Raw genomic sequence first — 25,637 nt, forward strand, 5'->3', positions numbered from 1 at the left:
TATATTTCTACGACCCCCCCCCCTCCCCCCACCGTGGAAGTCCCATGGAGGTCCTGTGTGTTTCTAGTCCTTTAGACCCTGTTGAGTAATGGACTCTGATGGAGGGCAGCGACCCCGTTTGTCTATCTCTCTCCCTCTCTTACATGCACACACGGGTAAATACACACACACACACACACCCGCAAACACACACACAGGACATCTTCCCAGGGCTTGACAATGTTTGACTCACACTGCGCTGGGGCTTTTTATAGATCTAGCAGTGTCATCCTCTTCATCCCCTCTGTGCACATTCATCAAGCCAGGAAATGAGATAGCATGACCTTCCCTTTATGTGCCGTATAGAGACTTCCTGAGCCATGCTAATAATATACCTACAGTAGCCTACCTGAGAATAGTAACTAGGATTCATACAGTAGATAGTGTATATAATGTCCTGGCTTCAGGCACCTGCAGCATACTGGTTTTATTTCAAGAAGTCGAGCGCATGAATCACATTGTTTCTCTCCACAGTATATACGCTGAGTGTACAAAGTATTAAGCACACTTTCCTAATATTGAGTTGCACACCCTTTTGCCGTCAGAACAGCCTCAATCGGTCGGGACATAGACTACAAGGTGTCTAAAGTGTTCCACATTGATGCTGGCCCATGTTGACTTCATTCTTTACACATGGGAAACCGTTGAGTGTGAAAAATCCAGCAGCGTTGCAGTTCTTGACACACTCAAACTGGTGCACCTGGCACCTACTACCATACCCTGTTCAAAGGCACTTACATATTTTGTCTTGCCCATTCACCCTCTGAATGGCACACATACACAATACATGTCTCAATTGTCTCAAGGCTTAAAAATCCTTCTTTAACCTGTCTCTTCCCATTCATCTACACATGGACTCATCTGGTCAGTCTATATCATGGAAAGAGTGTTCCTAATGTTTTGTACACTCAGTGTGTAGTCATATAGTGACATATAGTCACTTATCTCAAACAGTCCATGCCCATCTAATTTACTTAAGTGCTTAAATTCTTTACCGGTTTGTTATAGAGAAATGATTAAGAAACTTTCTTTAATGAGTTCTGTGTGTGTCCGCCCACGTTTAACAGTACAGTGGATGGTAATGTTATAATGTTAATGTGTGGGGCGTGTCAGCGAGCAGATGGATTTTTGATGAGAGATAATAGAAGTAATGAAGGGACCATCATCTGAGCTGAGAGTCTGAATCAATCACGAGAGAGCGAGAGGGAGAGGGAGAGAGAATATCAATCCCTAGCAGATGTGGCCCACCTGTGAGACTGACATGTGTTATCTAAGTCATTATTCCTTTGCTTCAGCTTCACTTGGTGTGACGATTGTAGGAGGGTTGTGTCATTTAGGTGTGGAACACACTGGAACACCGACATGGAACATACACACACACACACAGCGCTTATGCCCACATTGTTATGATTCAGGCTAATTTCTAGCATTATCTTCACTGTTGTCGACCTGCACTGCTCTAAGACGTTCGGGAGAAAGTGTTGAGTATATTTAAATGATGTAAAAGTTCCACCTATCCCTGCTTGGCTGTTCTGTACCTTGTTTGAGCTAGCTCCCTTCAGACTGTGTCTGGTGTGAAAAGGTTGAGGTGTGTTTAAAAGACATAATGAAGTTGGCATTTAAAGGCTAAAGGCATTTAAAGTCTGGGATGGGTACGTGTGAGACTAGACTGCCCTACCCACTTTTAATAGCCTGACATCTCCGATACAGAAACATTTTGATATTATGCCCCAAGGATGATCGATTTCATCTGCATGGTGCACTTTTTGTTGTTGTTGCTTTCTGTGAAACATGAACCTTGCCTGCTTGGTCAGTTTTTACAATTCAAACGCTTGTAATAGCAGTGTTTTAGTCTATACTAGATACATCAGACATGGGAGAAACAGACAGAAAACAGAGTGGCAGGGATCAAATGACAACATCAACAAATCCAATCTAGCCAAACGCTCCAATCAATTCAATTGACTGAGTGGGTGGAGCTGTTTCTGGTGTAAACATAGTGGAAATGACCAGAAAACATTGTCTAACCCAGGTCTCGTTTTACCAGTGTGTATTTAAGGTGATTACCTGCTCCAGTTTGTGTATTGGCCCTGATATTGTTAACCAGTATGGATCTGGCAAAGATCTGCAGCCCGATCAATAGGGCCAGACAGTCAGATAAGCCTCCTGAAGGGGTGATGCTCTGAAATGAGAGGATGGGAGGATGAATTAGAGCTATTAGTGTGAACTCTCACCTCCGACTCAATGATCTGTGGCTGAAAGTGAGCACTCCTCTTCCTTCCTCTCAGATGAATGTGTCCAGGTGGCCTCTTAGCTCTGAGAGCTCCGTCTCAACACCCTGCTCTAGCATGGCCATGGCCCTGACTCTGGAAATGGCTCCACCCCTCTCTCTGGGTTTAATACTTTGGATTGGCCCTCACAGAGGCAGACTCTGTTGCTAGGGAGGCTAAGAACTGAGGCGACGTGCACCAAAATGGCTCTCTGACTCTCTCCATCTTCCCTTGGATGAAGGAGTGACCGTTCTTTTCTCCATCCCTTCCTTCCTCCATTTATCTCTCCTTCCTGCCTGTGCGACTCTACAGTGTTCTATTCAGCTGGATGTGACTAGTAATTTACCTCAAAGCATGCCATTACACCTATAGGACTAACCACTCTGTGTGTGTGTGTGTGTGTGTGTGTGTGTGTGTGTGTGTGCGCATGAGTCCCATCTCAACATCAATCAAACAGCTGTTTCCCAGCTGCAAAGCCGGCGGTCACATGGCCAGCCAGACCTTATATCACATAGCTACATGCTCAATCTGACTAAAACACATCCGTGGCAACAGGTTTTCAGTGTATGACGACTGGGGACTTCAAGTTCAAAGCCATCTCCCGCAGTGTTGCTCTGAAACAGGCACTGTTGCTGCGTTCCTTCCTGGAAACCCTTGCTCCTTCTTAGGTTATTTATCTGAGGTCTTTAGAGGGGGTGTGTTGCAGTAGGACACAGCTTGGAGTCTAGCGCCACTTTGTACACAACCCACAGCCCGGGTACCATGGTATCACTGTTCACTGCTTTACCCCATGTAGCTAGGTTCTGCTTGTTATTGTGTGGGGCAGTATAGGCCTGGCACCACAGCACCGCTGTTCACTAATTCACCCCATGTAGCAAGGCAGCTAGGTTCTGTTTCTTATTGTATTGTATGGGGAAGTGGGAGAGTAGGCCTAGACCTGATGGTACCACTGCTCACCCCATGCAGCTAGGTTCTGTTTGTTATTGTATTGTATGGGGAAGTTGGAGAGTAGACCTAGGCCTGATGGTACCACTGCTCACCCCATGCAGCTAGGTTCTGTTTGTTATTGTATTGTATGGGGAAGTGGGAGAGTAGGCCTAGACCTGATGGTACCACTGCTCACCCCATGCAGCTAGGTTCTGTTTGTTATTGTATTGTATGGGGAAGTGGGAGAGTAGGTCTAGGCCTGATGGTACCACTGCTCACCCCATGCAGCTAGGTTCTGTTTGTTATTGTATTGTATGGGGAAGTGGGAGAGTAGGCCTAGACCTGATGGTACCACTGCTCACCCCATGCAGCTAGGTTCTGTTTGTTATTGTATTGTATGGGGAAGTGGGAGAGTAGACCTAGGCCTGATGGTACCACTGCTCACCCCATGCAGCTAGGTTCTGTTTGTTATTGTATTGTATGGGGAAGTGGGAGAGTAGGCCTAGACCTGATGGTACCACTGCTCACCCCATGCAGCTAGGTTCTGTTTGTTATTGTATTGTATGGGGAAGTGGGAGAGTAGGTCTAGGCCTGATGGTACCACTGCTCACCCCATGCAGCTAGGTTCTGTTTGTTATTGTATTGTATGGGGAAGTGGGAGAGTAGGCCTAGACCTGATGGTACCACTGCTCACCCCATGCAGCTAGGTTCTGTTTGTTATTGTATTGTATGGGGAAGTGGGAGAGTAGGCCTAGACCTGATGGTACCACTGCTCACCCCATGCAGCTAGGTTCTGTTTGTTATTGTATTGTATGGGGAAGTGGGAGAGTAGGCCTAGGCCTGATGGTACCACTGCTCACCCCAGGCAGCTAGGTTCTGTTTGTTATTGTATTGTATGGGGAAGTGGGAGAGTAGGCCTAGGCCTGATGGTACCACTGCTCACCCCATGCAGCTAGGTTCTGTTTGTTATTGTATGGTGCAGTGGGAGGTGTAGGCCACTGTGTCCATATCCATGGTACGACAGCTCACCCATACAGTTAGGCAGTACGGGTATGGGACCACTGCTCATAGCTCACCCATGCAGTTAGGCAGTACGGGTATGGTACCACTGCTCACAGCTCACCCATACAGTTAGGCAGTAAGGGTATGGTACCACTGCTCACAGCTCACCCATACAGTTAGGCAGTACGGGTATGGTACCACTGCTCACAGCTCACCCATACAGTTAGGCAGTAAGGGTATGGTACCACTGCTCACAGCTCACCCATGCAGTTAGGCAGTATGGATATGGTACCACTGCTCACAGTTCACCCATGCTGTTAGGCAGTAAGGGTATGGTACCGCTGCTCACAGCTCACCCATGCAGTTAGGCAGTAAGGGTATGGTACCGCTGCTCACAGCTCACCCATGCAGTTAGGCAGTAAGGGTATGGTACCGCTGCTCACAGCTCACCCATGCAGTTAGGCAGTATGGATATGGTACCACTGCTCACAGCTCACCCATGCTGTTAGGCAGTAAGGGTATGGTACCACTGCTCACAGCTCACCCATGCAGTTAGGCAGTAAGGGTATGGTACCACTGCTCACAGCTCACCCATGCAGTTAGGCAGTAAGGGTATGGTACCACTGCTCACAGCTCACCCATGCTGTTAGGCAGTAAGGGTATGGTACCACTGCTCACAGCTCACCCATGCTGTTAGGCAGTAAGGGTATGTTTGTATTGCGGCTGGAGGGTATATAGCCTAGGCCTGATTTACTTCTAACTGACTAAGCCTACAGTACTGGAGTTGAGGGGTTTGAATCCTGCTGCTGCCAGCAAACTCTGACGGGAACTGTGTGAGTGGGTCATATTGGGGCATTAGACAAAAGGGGCAGTTTCTAATTCAAACAAGCTGTTGTTAATAATAACAACGGGAAGCACAGTCTGGAAAACAGTAACCATAATGGGGGGAATATTTATTTATTCATTTTATCTCCAAGTGACCTTGATTAAATGTCTACAGGATATGAGCGTGACTGACCGAACTGGCTCTTTTTCAGGCATCGTGATATTACAGTATGTTCATGTATCCCAAATGACACCCTATTGCCTATATAGTGCACTCCCTTTGACATATGGGCCCTGGTCATAGGTAGTGCACTATAAAGGGAATAGGGTGCCATTTGGGATGCTGCCTATTTTCTGGTCCCGAACTCCCCAAAACAAAAGCATTCTGTGTTTGCTTAGCTGATGTTTGTTGTGTGGGTTTCATGCACATTTTTTGGGCCTGGATAGAGAGTTGGCGTCTAGAGTTTCTTGGCCATAACTTCAATATGTCTGCATTAGTGGATCAGTAAATAACATATAATTGTGGTAATGAAGGAACCCTGCCGATTAATAACAGGATAATAGTAATCCCATTCTAGTAACAATGTCTTATCCAAGTAGGTTAAAAGGCAAACTCTAAAAATATGCTCATGTCAGATAATCAAAAAGAGCTTGTTATATGTAATTTGGCACCATCATTAAGGACTAAAAGTGAACAAAAATCTATCATATCAGCCATAGTTACTATTACTGTTGAATGTCCCCTCCCTCCTAGCCTTCAGGCCTCCCCACAGCCTCTGTTCCCTCCTGCTCTGTGCTCTGACACTGACTGGCTAATGGTTCCAGACAAGTGTCAAAGGAAGTGTCTCAGTGATCTGTCGCTACGCTAACTAACACCTCCCACCACCCATTGCCCTTCTATAGTGACACACAGACACACACACACACATCAGCAGGAAGTGAGGTGCCAGCTTCCTATCCCAGAGCTCCCAGCTGTGAGGATGCTGGGTTAAAAAGATGGCAGTATAGGGTCCTATTCATTATGGTATAATGTAGCAAAGCAGTTTGAAAATGAAGCTTTCTTATTGGATTTCTATGTCAGTAAGTCCCTTCCTCTTTTAGCCCATTTTCTTATGTTTGGAGGCTAATGAACACGACCCAGGCATTAAAGTACTGCATGTGCCAGGCCTATGCTGTTACTGCTCATTATAAATGAACAAGACACCACAAACAGTGGCAGTTAAGTGCCTGCTCTTGGTGCACGCTTCTCTGTTCTTTTATGTTCAAGCCCCAGTCGTTTCTCTCTTCCTCGTCGTTCCTCTTTCTCAGCCTATTTTAGGAAATCAGAAGGCTTTTTCACTCGTTAACTATCTATCCACTCTGAGGCGATTGCTTTTTCTTTCCTCATTGTTAACGCGGTAGCTGTAATTATTCACTGGGGCGGTTCTTGTCTCTGCAGCAACAGGTAGAGGGAATGTAATTTGTAATTTTCCTCTCATGCTAATTATCTAGACGACTAAAGCAGAAAAGCCATCTCTGCATTTCCCTGTTAATTATTCTCACCTTTCAAAGTGCCTGTCGTTGGGTCTGAGTCGTCCTGGCTACCTGTCCACTGCTCGGCGTGTGTTTACCAGAAGGAAACAGAATGCCACTAAATACTCCTCGTCTGGAGAGCTCAGCACTTGTGTCAAGAGGTGCTGGATGGAATTGTTTCATGCGGAGGAGGAGGGAAGCATGGCCATGCATCCAATTAAAACCACGTTCTCTGTGAACTGTGCTGCTCTGTGAAAACCATGAAGGGAAAATTGGAACGCATTATAACAAGGTTGTTTTGCTTGAAATGTAAGGGAAGTAACAAAACAGAGAGTGTGTGTATGTGTGTGCGTGCATGCGTGTATGTTGCATATGCTTATTTGTGCACGTGTGGTATGTGTATACATATGTGAAAATGCAGCCAGGTCACCCATGATACAATTCAGTATTCAACGTCCATCCATATATGAGGACTGTCGAGAGATGAAGTGGAAATCGGCCACTAGGGGCAGCATTGAGCGCTGTGACCATGTAGGTTTTGGTTTTGCTATGGCTTTGTCGACGGGGACGGTGGATGGGCTTAAGCATCTGCCTCTGATTCCAAAAGTTGCCAGTTTGAATCCAGTTATAGAAAGTTGTTTTTGAGATGTTTGTTTTAAGCCTAACCTTAACCCTTACCTTAACCATTCAGAGTTCAGGGCTCCCGAGTAGTGCAGCGGTCTAAGGCACTGCATCTCAGTGCTAGAGGCGTCACTACAGACCAATGGTTAGATTCCAGGCTGTATCACAACCGGCTGTGATTGTCAGTCCCATGTGGCGGCGCACAATTGGCCCAGTGTCATCCGGGTTAGGGTTTGGCCGGGGTAGGCTGTCATTGTAAATAGGAATTTGTTCTTAACTGATTTGCCTAGTTAAATAAAGGTTTTTTTTTTTTAAATGCCTAAACTTAAGATTTCGGATGAATGTATAATTCTGACGTGAGACTGAGAGGTAGTTGGAATATGTTGGTCCGTAATAGGCAGATTTAGATAAAGGTGTTTTGAAGAACACACTCTCTCTCCAATCCAGACATGTCTGTACTTGTTATTAAAAGTGGATCTTTGAAGTGATGATGCAAGGTGGTGGTAACCAACTCCTCCATTAGAGGGTAGGGAAGTGAGAAGTGACATGGGGGGATGCGTGCTGTGGAAATGAGGATAGGCATGGGCTAGACTCTGATAGACTAGAGTAATGGAACTGGGAGGCTGGCATCCTGCAGTGGTTGTAACAGGCCTTGAGAAAAGACAGAGGGGACAGAATGGGGTATACTGACTTGGATGGGAACAGACACCTGCTTTGTTCTGTGTGTGTTTTTCAATCAATATGATGTTTAGCGAAGCGGGCTTCTCTGTGTCTGCTCTGTGTTGCGGCACACTGATCTACAACAGCAAACATATATTAAGATGATATTGTTATTTAAAACATGTAATCAGATTTAAAAAATGAAATGGTTGTCTGCCTTGTCTCCCCAAAGCACACTGCATCCTCAAACCTTAATGAACAGACTCAGACAAACACACACCTACCCACCGACACACTCCTTACTGGAAGATGCAGATTCTTCTGTTTAAGAAACTAAGGGGTTGTTTGGTGTCATGTTAATCACCTTGGCATTAGTTCCCAGGCTGATTTGATTAGTTCCTGTTAAGTCTAACTAACTTCCCATATCTGAGGGCCCGGGGGTAACTCCTAGACCTGAATTACACCGAGAATTCAATTATACCTTGTCCCTTTTGGGCCGGTGGTGGTCCCTCCTATCCAACAGACAAGGCTTTGGGTTGTATTAAAAACAGCTAAACATGTTAAAAACTACTTTCACGTTTCAGTGTAGTATGAATGCTATCATTAAAAGAGGCTTTAAAAAAGAGTCAAATGAGAAGCAGTCCCCTATATACACATCGGTGAGACAGGTATTTTAAATTAATCTTCTGTGAAATTCATCAGAACTCACTTTTAGCCAAATGAGATTCAGCCAACATAATTGAATTTGTCATTGAAAGTTGTCATTCATTTCTGTGAAATCCATTTGTCATTTGTTGAGGCACGATGTAATAAAATACATTTCAGAGTATTCTTGGGAGAGGGCCAGGGTAAATATCCCCCCCTCCCTCTGTAATTACCTGCAGTTGCTCTTAAGCTACTAAGTTTGCAAAATGACCCTGTGATAATGGAAACAAATGTACTTTCAGCAATGTACATAGGAAGTCATGGATTTTGTGTTTTTTTACCCCCTCAAATGCTTTTTATAATGGTAAGCATATGTGTAGTTCTGGTTTTGTTATTTTTTTGTTATATCTGCCTGAATATATGGCAACGTCTGAAGTGATATCCGATTCCGTAGTGAACTACCTTGGGTCATAGTCTCATAAGGTAAAAAGTAACACACTTTGTAGGGAATAGGGTGCCATTTCGGACCAAGCATATATTGGTGAATTGTAATGGCTCTTCTCCAGGAAATGGATATCCTCCTGCTCAGTGAGTGGTGGTTAGGCTGTAGATTGCACCGCTGACCCTGACTCTGAGATGAACTGATAAGTGGCCTCTCTCCTCTCCTCTGCAGCACAGTGAAGCCTTACCTCGGCCTGGGAGAATACAGATCTGTGTGTGTGTGTGTGTGTGTGTGTGTGTGTGTGTGTGTGTGTGTGTGTGTGTGTGTGTGTGTGTGTGTGTGTGTGTGTGTGTGCCCCCTGACTCTGTCCTTGGACAGGAGAAGGGGACTGGATCATAATAACACGATGGGACTGGGACACCTGTTTTCTGTCTAGAACAATGCCTTTTCTCATGTGAGATGGAATACTGAAATGGGAGAACTAACCCAGGTCTTTTGGATGTACGAAATGTCTGGTTCCATGGCATCTTACTATAATGTCCCTAATGTGAACTAATTCCCTTGATCAATGTTGGTGTAACTTAGCTAGCTAGCTTGTTCCGCTGAACTGAAACAGTGCATGTCTAATGTGCTCCCTCCTCTCTCCTTCACTCTGGTCACACACAGGTAACTACCAGCTGTCTCCGACTGTGAACATGCCCCAGGACGACACCGTCATGATCGAAGATGATAGGCCACCTGTGGTCCCCGCCCACATGTCTGACCAATCATCCTCCAGCTCCCACGATGACATGGGCTTTGCTGCAGATAACCCGGGGACTTGGGCCCAGGACGTGCCAAACCAAAATGAGTGGTGAGAGAAAGAGATTTGACATTTTACACCCCAGCAAGGTTTTCTTTACTTTTTGGCTGTAGCACCCACTTTCTGATTTAATTATTGATATCATGATGTTCTTGAAAGATGCCCTTTGTGTCTAGATTCCGTGTGTTATGGAACATTTCGTATGTGGGGAGCGTTAGGGCATGAGAATATGATATCTGACACTATTCTTTTAGTGTAGTCAAGTGTCTGTGTGCATGTGCCTGCGCACGGCTGTGTGCCTGTGTTGAGTGTGTGCGTGCATGGGTGTGCGCACGTGGCCTTGTGTGTCTGTGTGTGCGGGCTCGCGTGCGCACGCCTTCATGACTGCGTGTATGTGCGTGTGTGCGTACGTGCGTGCACGTGTTTGCCTTCGTGAGTGTTTAATAATGGATGTGACCTAGGAGGAATATGGAAGATGGTTGAGTTAAACATCTCTCTAGGGTCCTAGCCAGTCCTCTTTCTTCCCCAGGGTGCCTCACACTTCCCCCTGGTTTGGCCTTCTAGAACATCTTGAGCAGCTAGTATTAAATATGGAACCAGGGGCTCAGCAGCCCAATGACAGGCAGGGGCCATGAGTCCTCTGGGACCGTACACTCAATTCAATTCAACCAAGTGGTTCTGCAGTTTTATGAGGAAAATTGGGCTCCAGTGTTTCTGGCTCAGTGTAAACAGTGTAGGTATATATAATGCTTCTGTGTAGAAACCTGCATCGTACATAGAAAGCATGAATGGTATTTATTGATTGCAGTGTTCAGCTACAGGAATTGGTGGTGGCATTTAAGTAGGTTTGCAAAGCTACTGGTAATTTACCAAAGTTACCAGAATATTCAGTAATTAACAGGTAATCTACAGCAATCTGTGGTGACTTTGGTAATTTATACTTGACTAACAAAAAAACAAAAAAAATGCATCTATAGTATACATTTTATATGTGTGTGTCCATATTATCCCTGAGTTTTTAGTGGATAGACCATATGATTCAAGAGAAAATAGACTAATTAATGAAAAAAAACATCTAATCATCAATGGCATTATTTTCAATTAACTCTCCCAACTATTGACTTTTTTGACAACTGCCACCAGTTTGGCACCAAAACAAATACATTGACAGAGTAAAATAAACAAGTGTGTTAAAACATAGTTCATGCTGAAACCCTCATATTAAACACAGTGGTATTCACTAAATGGATGGTTTATATTTAGGATGATGTTTTACCGCTGTGTCATTCTATTTTTTATCTTAAAATCATCTTATTTGATTATTTTATATATTGTACTTGTGATTAGAACACACAGAGTGCACGAGATACCGTAATTACAGACATTTATTGATCATCTGAATTACCCCAAAGGGCCACTAGATGTCTTGTAATTAATTACATACAATCCTTGAAAGTTACCAACATTCTGGTAGTTTACTGGTAAACTTCAAAAGTTTCCAGTAATATACCCTCCCTTTGCAACCCTACATTTCAGTATAATATCCTATTTTATGACTGTCCATGACAGATGTTTGTTCCAGGACTCACATCCAGCCTCCTAGAGACCGTATCAAGGTACACGATTTTCTTTCCTTTATCTCGATTGGTCAGGCAAGATCATGTGAAACATATCGCGATATGCTATTGGACAGTACAGCAACACAGTGATTGACTAGCAGGGAAGAATTATTCTATTAGTCAGAGATTCCATTCTGCTGGAAGGAAGGAGAAGCCTGGTCAATCTCTCTCTCTGTTTTTAGTATTTTTATTTTAATCCCCCCAAGAGACATACCTCCATATTTCCTCTCCATCTTTCTCTCTCTCCCTCCCTCCCATCTCTCTCCCTCTTTCCCCTCCATCTCTCTCCCTCTCTCCCCCCATATCTCTCTCTCTCTCTCCCCCATCTCTCTCTCCGCTCTCTCGCTCTCTCCCTCTTTCCCATCCATCTCTCTCTCTTCCATCCCTCTCTCTCCCTCCCCATCTCTCTCTCTTTCCCCACCTCTCTCTCCATCTCTCTCTCCCATCTCTCTCTCTTGTGCTCTCTCTCTCCCATCTCTTGTTCTCGTGCTCTCTCCCCCATCTCTCTCGCTCTCCATCTCTCTCTCTGTCTCTCTCCCCCATCGCTCTCTCTCTCTTTCTCTCGCTCTCTCTCTCTCTTTGATTTATTATGAATGAGTAGCTTTAAGTTTGCATGTCTGTTGGTCGTGTGATGTCTGAGTTTTGTCATTGTGGATTAGGGCCACAGCACAACACTCAAGCTTTCTCACACGCTCTCTCTTTCTCTCTCCATCTTTCTCTCTCCATCTTTCTCTCTCCCTCTTTCTCTCTCCCTCTTTCCTTTCTCTATCTCTCTCTCTATCTCCCGCACGCGCGCGCACACACACCATAAGTGTGCAGTGTACCACTGCCTTGGGTTATTTTGAATTATTCATATCTCAGAAGCCCAGTACGCACGCCACACACACATTCTCAAACACTCCCTCCACAGTCCCACAGCTGCTCAAATACGCGTGCGCACACACACACACACACACACACACACACACACACACACACACACACACACACACACACACACACACACACACACACACACACACACACACTGACTGACTGAAGACTCTTTCTCTCTGACACATACACAGACATGGGCGCTCACACACACCATACCATGGTAACAGCGGTGCTGAGACTGTAGGATCTGGGTCAGCCACGACCCCATTTTCTTAGAATTGTTGCTTTTTAATTAAGCTGCACGCCACATCCAACCAGGCCCTGTAATCATTGAATATGCATTATGTGGAGCTGTGAAAGTCTCACCTCCGCCCGTGTGTGAGTATGAGATGTGTGTTTCTCCAGCCGTAGCTCTGCACTACACAGCACCAGGGTTACACACCTTAGTGCATACATAATGGCACTGCCTTTTCCCCCATAGAAAACCTCGTAGTCGGTAGTTTCCTTCATTTTGCTCAAACATGGTCATAGTGTGAGCTGAGTACAGTGCATCAAACGGCTGGCCACAAGATAAATGGTTGTTTTGCAGGCAAAGAAAACCCATCTCACACGAGACGCATTAATACAGCGACCTAGTTTTCCAAGAGATGCAGGAGCAATCTAGTTTTGTGTCTAGTGTGTGTGTGAGCATGCGTGTTTGTGTGTGTCTTTTGTTTCTGTTTGTGTTGCAGGAACATGTTGTGGGTGGAATGAGCGCTCTCCTATTGTTACAGCTGTATAGTTTCTACTGAAAACAAGGGATTGAAATTGTACCAGCCAAAAGACTCCCAGAAAACATCAATTGAAAATGGCACGCAAGACGATCCAGGACAAGACACAGGCATAACCCATAACCTCCATCCCTTTTGTCTCCCCCCCCCTCCTCAATCACAATATCATATCAAAAGCCAAATAGGCTTACATTCACGTTTTAGTCGTTAGTAATTTAGCAAATGCTCTTATCCAGAGCGACTTAGTGAGAGCATTCATGTTCATACTTTTCATACTTAATGATTTGTAATAACACGTACCACTTCCTGATTATCTCAGTGATTTACAGTACAAGGTATGGGACAGCCGTGCTAATGTGAATGGAATGTGTGGTGGTGGAGAGCACAGGAAGGTACAGGAATGGAGGCCTGAAGGAACGGTGAACTATAGGAACATGTTTAAGCTGACGTTAGTTCAACATGATGCATATGTTTGCTATCCGTTCTGATCTCCTACACATAAACTATGATCAACTGTATTGGAGAGCAGTTACAGGGGCACCTGCAATTCCTCGTAATGTGGTAGTAGCTCTTGGAATGAACTACAGGCCTATATTCCCCCTTGACGTTCCATTCTCTAAGCAGATGTCAAAGGAGATGGATGCTTGTTATTACTTTCCAGATTAGCCACTCTACCACCCTGTTACTGGAACCAAAGTGGGTCGTTTTAGGCCTCCTACAGAGGCTAAGGCTGCTTCCCAAATGACACACTAGTTCCTATATTGTGCACTACTTATGACCAGGGCCCTGGTAAAAAAAAATGTGCCATTTGGGACAGATCCTCAATGTCATGGGGGTGGATGTTAGGGTGGGCCTGCGCTGCCATCTTAGTAATTTACATCCACTACCATGCCCCTCTGGCTCGACTAGGGCCAGGGACCATCTTACCCACCAGCCCAATTTGAAACCCTCACAGAGTTTGGAATAAGAAGGCTATGGAGAAAACATGTGTTTTTAGCATGTTGAGTTGTAGTGAACGTTTAGCCTTTTAGAAGTAGACATTAATGGATGTCTATTTTCATAATGCTCTGATTCATAGAATGATTGTGAATTTCCATTGAAAAAATGAAATTCAAAAATGGCCACTCTACTCTGACTCATAGATGTGTGCTTTTGCTCTTGCAATAATGGCTAACAATTATGAAATGACTGATGGGAAAACCTCTTTGGCCAGAGAACCATTAGAGATATGACAGGTTAGTATGGTCACTTCAGGTCAAATAGGGAGAGAAAAAGTTACTGCTCATTTAGAAAAGTAGTCCTTAGTCCACCTTTCTTTTCTAACAACACCCAATACCTGTAACTTGTACTGTGAAAGTTATGTATCTGCTTTATTTTTCTGTCCTAACTATCATCCAAACTACATCAATATTTATCTTTCGTCGTATAATTGTCCTATGCTTCATTGAGCTTGCATCCAGTTTTCCTTTCCAAACAGAAAGAGATGTTCAGTGTTCTCATTTGTCGTTCCACATCTTAACAGCAGTCACAAACCTCCCCCTTTTGTGTGAGGGAACAGTGTCTGCGAAACAGTAACTGAAAATTGCTTGCATACAAAGTGCCAAATAAAGGTGTTTTTCCTTTGAAGCTGCATTTATGTCCTCTCACTCGTTCTCTTTCTCTAACGCTCTCTCTCTCTCTCTCTCCACCTCTCTTCTCTCTCTCACACTCTTTCTCTAACTCTCTCTCCATCTCTCTTCTTCTCTCTCACACTCTCTCTCTTTCTCTAACTCTCTCTCTACCTCTCTCCTCTCTCTCTCTCTCTCTCTCTTTCTCTCTCTCCACCTCTCCTCTCTCTCTCCACCTCTCTTCTCTCTCTCTAACTCTCTCTTCACCTCTCCTCTCTCTCTCCACCTCTCCTTTCTCTCTCTTTCTTTCTTCTCTCTCTCCATCTCTCCTCTCTCTCTCCACCTCTCCTCTCTCTCTCCACCTCTCTTCTCTTCTCTCTCTCTCTCTCTCTCTCTCTCTCAAACTAAGTCACTTCTCTCCTCCCCTCCTCTCCCTTTCTCACACAGCAGCCTCACCTAGTTCTCCTCATTGAGCTGCTGGAGGTGTAAGTTAAGTTAACCCTGGTCATACGATGCTCCCTTTACAGAGAGTGAGGTAACTACTGTATGCGAACGTGTCTGTGTGTGGGTGTCTGATCAGAACACCAGCATGTGTCACACAGTAGAGAGAGTCAGAAACGATCAATTACTACTTAGCCTGCAGAGCTAAGACAGTTCCCTGCCTAGATATCACCACAGCACAGCATAGATGGAGCACCTGAGTACAGTATCATTCACACGGCTGGACTGGAGTGAAACAGAAATTGAGACAAAAAAATGTTGTGTGTGTTAGTAGTGTTAGTATTATTATTATTATTATTATTAGTAGTAGTAGTAGTAGTATTCCTCAAATGTATCACCTGGTTTGATATCCCTTACACTATTAAATACTACAAGCATTAATCCCAAAGAGTTTTCTCGCCCTCCCTCGCTCACCTATCGTTCTTTTGATTACCCACATTCTAGCTCACCTAGCGTTCATTTGAATACCCACATTCTTGGGATCATTGTTATCTTCCACCTTCACAAAGGCTGCTCTGCTCCCCTCAGAAGGCCTGTGTGTGAGAGCAACCTGGTCTCAGAGCATTTTGTATTATTATGTACGTAAATCCGAGACATATCATTTAGTATGATATGTTAAGTTTTGTATGGTATGTATTAATCTCTGGATGTCCATCACCCATTTCATAAGTTAAGTTACGAAATACAATAAGTATTGTATGTTCCGAATTTGCAAAATGTACAATATGTTACGAATTTTCAAAAAGTATGATATGTTACAAATTCCAACTAGGTTACTAGGTGGCTAATGTTAGTTAGCTGGCTAATGTTATCTAGGCTAGGGGTTAGGGTTAGGAGTTAAGCTTAGGGTTAAGTTTGGGAGTTAGGGTTAAGGTTAGGGTTAGGGGAATGGTTAGCTAACATACTAATAAGTTGCAAAGTAGCTAAAAAGTAGTAAGTAGTTGAAAAGTTGCTAATTAGCTAAATGTTGTGATGAGATTCGAACTCACAACCTTTGGGTTGCTATACTTCGCGTTATACGTCCACCCATCCAACACGACCAACACCACTACTTTTGTTTTTGCCTTAAGTAACCATCTGCCTTATGTAACCATCTGCCTTATGTAACCATACCAAATGTAACATAGCATACACATTTTTGTATCCCGGATTTACATTTCCTATGTTACGTGTAGTCTATGAGACCAGGCTGGTGAGAGAAACGGTGTTATGAGAGAAGAGAAGGGTGTGGGCTGGATGTAGATCTGGATGGCTTTTCTCTCTCTCTTACATTACGCTGCTTTGATCTGACGCATGCCTCACTATCTTTGAAGGGGTAATCACCTCCCCCTTTGAACAGGCAGGAGACTCAGAGACACAGAGAGACAGAGACAGACCAGAGCCTCATCTCTACTGAGACAGGTGAAGAGAGGAGACCGGGAGGAGAGAGAAGAAGAGAGGGAGTAATGATTGGGAGAGGGAATATATTGAGAGAGGTTGAGAGAGAGAGATTCAATATTTTTCTAGAAGTTTGAAAATGTATGTTAACACTTTCCATGTCAATAAAGCCTTTTTAATTATATTTAATTGCTATACAATGGGCAGGACAGAGCGCAACAAGCTCTGTCTCACATCAGAATTAAACGTTCATCCATGTTTCTCAAACGGAACCAGAGGCAGATGCTTACACCCGTCCGACATACCCGTCCACAATGCTGAAACCTACTTGATGGTAACAGCACTCATTGTTGCCTGTAGTGGCTGGTTTCCACGTCATCTCCCAACATCCTCAGACATGGGTATACTGACTTACAGTCCAATTAAAAATTTTGGACACACCTACTGTTTCAAAGTTTTTCTTTATTTTACTATTTTCAACATTGTAGAATAATAGTCAAGACATCACAACTATGAAATAACACGTATTGAATCATGTGGTAACAAAAAGTGTTAAACAAATATATTTAGATTCTTCAAAGGAGGTACCCTTTGGCTCGATGACAGCTTTGCACACTCTTGGCCTTCTCTCAACCAGTTTCACCTGGAATGCTTTTCCAACAGTCTTGAAGGAGATCCCACATATGCTGAGCACTTGTTGGCTGCTTTTCAACTCATCCCAAACTATCTCAATTGGGTTGAGGTCGGGTGATTGTGGAGGCCAGGTCATCTGATGCAGCACTCCATCACTTTCCATCTTGGTCAAATATCCCTTACACAGACTGGAGGTGTTGTCCTGTTGAAAAACAAGTGATAGTCCCACTAAGCGCAAACCAGATGGGATGGTGTATTGCTGCAGAATGCTGTGGTAGCCATGCTGGTTAAGTGTGCCTTGAAATGTAAATAAATCACAGACAGTGTCACCAGCAAAGCACCATCACACCACCTCCATGCTTTGTGGTGGGAACCACACATGCAGAGATCATCCATTCACCATTCTCTGCATCTCACAAAGATACAAATTTGGACTAATCAGACCAAAGGACAGATTTCCATTGCTCGTGTTTCTTGGCCCAAGCAATTCGACCATGAATGCCTGATTCATGCCATCTCCTCTGAACAGTTGATGTTGATATGTGTCTGTTACTTGAACTCTGTGAAGCATTTATTTGGGCTGCAATTTCTGAGGCTGGTAACTCGAATGAACTTGTCCTCTGCAGCAGAGGTCATTCTGGGTCTTCCTTTCTTGTGGTGGTCCTCATGAGTCAGTTTCATCATAGCGCTTGATCCTTTTTGCAACTGCACTTGGAGAAACGTTAAATTTTCTTGAAATGTTCCGTATTGACTGACCTTCATGTCTTAAAGTAATGATGAACTGTAATTTCTCTTTGCTTATATGAGCTGTTCTTGCCATAATATGGACTTGGTTTTTTACAAAATAGGGCTATCTGTATACTACCCCTACCTTGTCACAACCAAACTGATTGGCTCAAACGCATTCACTTTTAACAACGCACACCTGTTAATTGAAATGCATTCCAGGTGACTACCTCATGAAGCTGGTTGAGAAAATGCCAAGAGTGTGCAAAGCTGTTATCAAGGCAAAGGGTGGCAACTTTGAAGAGTCTAAAATGTAAAATATATTTTGATTTGTTTAACACATTTTTGTGGTTATTACATGATTCCATGTGTTATTTCATAGTTTTGATGTTTTCACTATTGTTCTACAATGTAGAAAATAGTCAAAAATAAAGAAAAACCCTGCAATGATTAGGTGTGTCAAAACTTTTGACTGGTAATGTATGTCACGGGTGACTTGCATCTAGACAAAGGGTGTGTGCTCAGCTGGAGACAGTTCCCCAGTTTCACCACTAGGAGTGCTCTCAGATGGGTATAGTCAGTCAGTTTGCCCGTTTCACCACTAGGAGTGCTCTGAGCTGAGCAGCGGTAGTGTTGTCTTCATAGTATGGATGCAGCAGTGGTGGATTTAATTGACATGGTGCAGAAGAACAGTCAGCTCTGATTAACTCCTGGGTTTGTCCTCAGGTGAAAAAGAGGAAGGGAGAAAGGGGGTGGAGAGTGAGAAGGAATGAGATTGAGAGAAAGAGTGAAAGCAGTAGACCGTTTCCCCCTCCTTTGTGAGATGTCACAGGTGGAGACATAATTCCTGGGACAGCTCTGACAGTCTGACGGACTAGGAGAAGCTTACTCACAAAAAAAATATATATATTTATATATACACACACACACACACACACCATTCTACCCACTTGTATTGTTAGGTACACATACCACATGTTAACATAGAAATTAGTAATTATTGGCCAGGAATGAAAGCTGAACCACAGAACACAAGAACAACCTCCTTTACACACACACAACCTTTGAACTAAAGCCTTGGACATCTTTCCTTTTGTTGAAGATATTTAGTACCAGTGCGTGTGATGAAGGCCTACACTAAAAAGTGTAGTTGGAAAAATTTTGACCAGAGCATGTTGGGTTAATTTGACACAGCCAATTGGGTCACTAACAACCGATTGTTTTCTTTAAGTTGGGTTGTTGATGCTGGTTTATTGAGCTATGATCCACCGGGTCAGATTGGAAGACTAGGGGTGTGGTGTTCAGATAGTTATTTTTGGCCACCTGTGAGAGTAATTGTCATCCAGGTTAATCTGTTCTGTTATATTGACAACAAATGTTAAGGTTGAGCACTGACACTTTTTTAGCTTTAAAGATGCATTATGAAGAAATCGATCCGCCATTTCCTGGTTTACTAAAATTTGAATAGTTCGCCTAATTTCAGTATTGTGTAGGGAATCATTGTACCGTCGAAAGTAAAATTACAGATCTCACATTCTCACACTCACATTTCTATGTAAATTTGGTCAGGTCACCCAAAAAGTTATATATTGCAGCTTTAATATGTCTTACACAATAGTATGAGTTCCTTAAAGTGGAATTGACAGCATTTTAACTACTTTGCAGATATGAAACAAACAGACAATCAAAATATGAGTCAAAAATATAAAATTCCCAGTTTATGGTTCAAAACAAACTTCATAAGCGGTTTGACTCAAAATTCAACGACGTACAGTAAGGAATTGTTGGCAGAGTAGATGGATGCAGTTCAATGCATGATTAATATAATTCACCAATACATTTATTGGTAGTCCATTGCTATCAGGTAGGTCTGTTACATTGTTTGCTGCCTCCACCCATTTAGGATGTACTGTTTCACTTTCAATGACTCAATTTTTTTTTAACAAGAACAGATGAATATAACTAAGGCTGGGAATGTCTATACAGTCAATCTAACAAGGGCAATGACCACAAGTCAGTCATAAGGTGGCTAATAGTCTAGCGCACCTGTGTCAAACAAGGCGAAATTGGTCACACAAGCGAGTATAAATGAGTCAACAGTTGTGTCATGTACTTTATGAAGTTACAGTCTAATGGGCTCACATCAGTGGATTCCACTTCAATTGCGCTGCTTTCATGTGTCCCGTTTACAGTGCACAGTGGAGGGAAAGTGTACCGACACATGCCACAGTCTTAGCTAGGTTACTAAAATGTTGCAGTTTGTCTTCGGTTTTTAAAGCTTGACAATAATTAACCAAATAACAAAACCTGCAACAAAACATCATACAAAGGAGAAACATGTAGGCCTATTACAGCAACATTTGAGCAGTAGCCTAGGCTGGCTACTCAACTACAATACATTTTGATTGTACCGTACACTAATGCTGCATTCAATCACACCAGTGAGCCATGCAGTGTTTTAAGTGTACAACAACCTATACAGTAGCTCCGTTTTTGGTATTTGGAGTTATTAAATACTCTTTGATTAGGGTCGCAGCATATTATGTACATCTGCAAGCATAGCAGCGATGGCTGGACAAATATTATTCATCTCTTCTTTTGTCTTAGTCAACAACTTCCAACTTCTTTTGTTCGCTCTCTGTTCACCATAGAAGCCTCCAACAACTTCCAAAAGACTGTTGACATCTAGTGGAAGCCTTAGGAAGTGCAAAATGAACCCTAAGTCACTGTGTGTTAGATAGGCAATCACTTGAAAAAACTACAAGCCTCAGATTTCCCACTTCCTGGTTGGATTTTTCTCAGGGTTTTGCCTGCCATATGAGTTCTGTTATACTCACAGACATCATTCAAACAGTTTTAGAAACTTCAGAGTGTTTTCTATCCAAATCTATTAATATGCATATCCTACCTTCTGAGTCTGAGTAGCAAGCAGTTTAATTTGGGCACGCCTTTCATCCGGACGTCAAAATACTGCCCCCTACCCTAGAGAAGTTAACAAATGAGCCAGAATAACATTTACTCTCATGGGTGGCCAAAAATAACTATCTGAAAGCCACGCTCCTACTATGCCACGCCTCCAGTCTTCTGATCTGACCCGTTGGATCATAGATTAATTACCCAACTAAATGACCCAACTGGCTGTGACAAAAATAACCCAGTGTGTTCTGTACACCACCCAGCAATGGGTTGTTTTATAACCCGGCATTTTTTTGTGTGTAACCATTCTCTAATTTCTCTAAGTATGCGTGTATTATTGTCCATATGGTTATTAGCATAACTTGCCAACATCAGTGTAAACAGCCATCTCTACTTCCCTTTTGTGTTTGTGTGTGTGTGTGACTGACTGTTTTAATTACAGTCTATATCTTCCTTAAATGCTAATAGTCTCCTCTTGTTTTATGAATTTGAATATTAACCAGGACTCGCATCGTGTCATACATGCTGTCGTATCCCTCACTGTTTGTGTGTGGTGAATCTCTGCGGGCACTATGCCAACACCCCCTCTCTTCTTCACACATGCACACACACAAACCTTACACACATCAACCCCCTCCTATCTCAACCCCCACTGTTCCCTCCTGTTCCATTCACTCGAGTGGAAAAGTCACTCCACCCAAACTCAATTAAAGAACACAAACACAAAACGGAGGGAAAAATGAGAGAGAGAGAGAGAGCACAACACTAGAGTCGTAAGACAAACAGACAAAGTCATCTTAATTGCTCCCGCTCTGCTCCTCCCTGGCTTCATTATGGGCAGAAAAGATTGCTGCAAGTCACAGGTGTTCCAGCTACCAGCTCCTCTGTGATTGTTGTTGCTGAAATATTATGTGTGCCACTAGATAGAACGCACAGGGAGAGAGATGGGAGGGGGGAGCAAGAGAAAGCTAGAGAGAGGGAGAGGGTGTGTGTGTGTGTGTGTGTGTGTGTGTGTGTGTGTGTGTGTGTGTGTGTGTGTGTGTGTGTGTGTGTGTGTAAGAGAGAGAGCTAGAAAGAGAGAGAAAGCTAAAGAGAGAATCTAAAGACGGAGGGGGAGAGCGAAGGGGAGGGTAAAGAACATAGTGGAGAAGAGTATAAGTAGACCTCTCTCCTTGTTGTTATCCTCTTCTGAAAGAACTCTTCCACTCGCCAATAAGTCAACATAAATCATGTGTGTCGGCTCACACAGAGCCTTGTCTTGTCTATGGCGAGCAACATTACATGACTCCGGGCCAGGCAGCACAATATGTATTGAATCAAAATAAGAGGACAAAATCCAAGCACCATTTCAATAATAACAATTACGGTTACAAAAATAAAACCTTCTGGAACAATCTCAAGTCCCATGATGCACACTCTGCTTAGTCTTATCTTAGCAGCAAACATACAAACTAGTGCCAATACAAATCACAAATTTGACTAAGAGTTTCTTGTTCTGTCTAAAACGTATCTCCTTGAAGCAAACACAGCTGAAAGTCTTGAGAGATTACAGTAGGTTTTTCATCCAGTTGATTGGTTGACAGGTCTATTGGTTGACAGGTCTATTGGTTGACAGGTCGGCTATAGTGGGCCAGTGGTGTGCAGCGCAGACAGAGGTATTGGCCAGACCTACAGTACCCAACGTGTGTGTGTGTGTGTGTGTGTGTGTGTGTGTGTGTGTGTGTGTGTGTGTGTGTGTGTGTGTGTGTGTGTGTGTGATTGAAAGCAACTTGGTGCCGTCTGACATCGGGAGCAGTCATGCAGTGAACTGTGGTGTCGGACCACTGAGGTTGTGAGGCCCAAGCAGGCTACAGGAGGGCCCTCTCAACACACACACACACACACACACACACACATCACAAACTTCACACTGAGTATCAGTCTTCACCTCTCCCCACGTTTGACACACGGCATCCAGATGTCCAAACTAGGGATTTGCATCGTCTGGCACAGGGGAGATACTACCACGCGGCCCTTCAGAGAACCGGACAGATTTTAGATGAGCAAAAGAGATGGAGAGAGGGAGAAAAAGCAAAAAGAAAGAGAGCGGGAGGGAGGGGGAGAGGGAGAGAAAGCCAGAGAGGGAGCGATATGGGGAAAAAAATAAGAGATCTGGAGCCACACTGTTAAAATGGGAGCGTGGAGATTCTTTAAACATGCGGCCGACGTGTAGTTTGACACATTTAACTTCCTCTGAAAGGGAAGAGTATGAGATGTAAAATGCAAGTTAAGGACTTGGGTTTGCCTCTAAGCAATCCTCTCTGCTAGTTAATTTTGGATGAGGTTTTGAACGGCGAGTCGAGCTATGCTGCTCAGAATGGGTGAAATGGATTTTAAGTGCTGCTGCTTTAGAATGGTAGAAGAAGAAAGGGTACTGTTTTATCCAAATGGAATGAGCAGAATACCAGAACTAGGACAAAGACATGGTTTATGTCCCAAATGGCACCCTATTCCCTATAGTGCACTACTTTTGATCAAAAATAGTGCAGTTTTTTACTAAAAAAAAAGTAGTGCACTATATAGGGAGTATGGTGTATTTGGGACACAATTATAGACTTCTTCAGGGGGAATAACACTAATATACTGTAGTTTTGTATCACGGTTAACATACCTAGTTAGATTTCTATCGAGTTAGAGTTTGGTCAGATAATGATTAGGAGACACATTTAATTACATTTTCCATTTTCCTCCTTCAATGTATGAACAGATTTTGTTCTTGTAGTTTGTACTTAATTTAATGCCCCTTGGTAGGACTTAAAGGTAGCAATACATGGCCTCATTTCTCAAAAGAAGTTCCTTAATCATACATGGTCCAAATGTTCATATTAGGGCTGGGCGATATGGCCAAAATATCTTATTATGGTATTTACAAAAAAATTGGACGGTTTGATGGTATTTTATGTTTTTGAATAAAAAGTTAAACATTTGCCTTATGAGTAGTGCGTGATCCTAAGGTAGCAACACATGCATTGTATGTGATTTCAATGAGTCACTCTCCATTCTGATTTGTTTTATACTATACAAATAAACTTCACTCAAAAATAATTGTGTGAATTTTTTTTTCTTCTGCATTTCCTACACTCATTTGAGATTATTTCAGCACTGCCACGTAGAGCTGCACGATATGGGCAAACAATCTAGGCCTTATTTTTTACCAAATGTTATAATTGTGATTTGACTTGGGATTTAGAGAAAAACACTTGGGTGAACTGTTGGAATCATGGAAATAGATAGATTTTTAGAATACAATAGTGGGCATTTTGAATTCAGTGTTTGACATGACAACGAATGAAAATGCCAGGGAGGAGTTATTGTGACAGGGTAGGAACCAAAGTGTTGATGAGTGTTTCCTAAGGGACCCTATAATTGTTGGCTACATTCAATGTTTTCTCTTAGCTACTTCATGTTGATAACATATTCTTGCTTCGCATATGCCTCTTTGATTGAGAAGATATTGTTGCACAAACAACGTGCAGGGGTAGGTCTACTCAATCGCTAGTATTATCAGGCTGTAAAGCTAGTTACGTTTGCTCTGACTAGCGATTAGCATTAGCGGCTAACAAGATTTAGGCCCAACTTAATAAGAAAAGATGAACTAGCTTGCAGATGTACGTAACACAAACTAATAGTGTAATTATAGAACACCAGTGGATTTATATTAAGAAGCAAAATGAAAGCAGCATCATTGTCATCAACATTGTTGCATGTGCTGTATTGACCATGCAGAGACTGAACGCAAGTGTCTCGTGGTAGAAGAACAACAAATGCGCTCCTTGAGTGACAGGGGGCGGGGCTAGTTCTGTATGGAAAGTGGCATGGAGAGCGAGAGACCGGAGAGAGATGACTCACGTAGCTAAGTAAACTATAAAAATGGACGTAACACACAGCGTATCATATTTAACAAACCAAACATTCAAGTACCGTTACAGAAAGTAAAGCCCAAACCAGTCCATACATCCATAGCGGTATATCGTAAAATACGGTATAGCCCAGCCGTGGTTGATATCATAGAATTACATTTAGAATTGGATAATAAGATTTCCATGTTTCATTCTGTTAAGTTCATGCATTCAGTCTGCCTATATCTCATGCCATATAGAAATGCTGGAAGTAATACTCTAACCAGACAAGGCTTTAACTTCACGCTGCCATTAACATGCCATAGGGACATTCATAGAAAGTTAGCAAGTGCCACCAGAGTAAGATTGAATTCTCCATTAGTCTGTCAGTACAAGCTAGATGGGAAGTGTAGAGGTATTTTACATCCCCTCAGGAACATAAGGTTAACATGCAAGCACGCACACGTGCACACACACACACACACACCAAACACACCGCACGCACGCACGCACGCACCAAACACACCACAGACACATACACACACACACACCACACACACACCCATGAGAGAAATAATGTCAAGTTTAGCTTAGCTAAGGCGTAGCCCAGGGCGATGTTATTCACACACACTGTAAAAGATCCTACAGAGGACTTACCATGTTAAGCTAATGTGTTTGTCAGATCTAAAATATGGGTCAAAATGAATGAGAAGCTTTTAAGTTTTTCCCAGACAATGAAGCCATAATATAGGAAGTCCCCTTGTGTTTCTGATATTCTCTGTACAGCACTTCACTTGTCATAGATTCTATACACAAGATATCAGGGAGTTGCCTGTGCATGAATTAACGTTAAGGTTGACTAGAGAGCAGAAGACAATCTCTTGAGTGTGTGTGTGTGTATATTACACACACACACACACACACACACACACACACACACACACACACACACACACACACACACACACACACACACATCCCCTACATAC

At 43.2% G+C, this 25,637-nt stretch overlaps 1 protein-coding gene across 3 annotated transcripts in view; it reads left to right on the forward strand.

Moving 5' to 3' along the window:
- The window catches only part of LOC115153707 (partitioning defective 3 homolog), a 555,114-nt gene that overhangs the window by 333,243 nt on the left and 196,234 nt on the right, over positions 1 to 25,637 (forward strand). For all 3 annotated transcript variants that reach the window (XM_029699308.1, XM_029699315.1, XM_029699317.1), the window contains one exon: positions 9,610 to 9,796. In XM_029699308.1, the coding sequence (XP_029555168.1) occupies positions 9,610 to 9,796 (187 nt within the window). The remainder of the gene's footprint in view (positions 1 to 9,609; positions 9,797 to 25,637) is intronic.

Source organism: Salmo trutta, chromosome 2 (assembly GCF_901001165.1).
Source record: "Salmo trutta chromosome 2, fSalTru1.1, whole genome shotgun sequence".
Lineage (NCBI taxonomy): Eukaryota > Metazoa > Chordata > Actinopteri > Salmoniformes > Salmonidae > Salmo > Salmo trutta.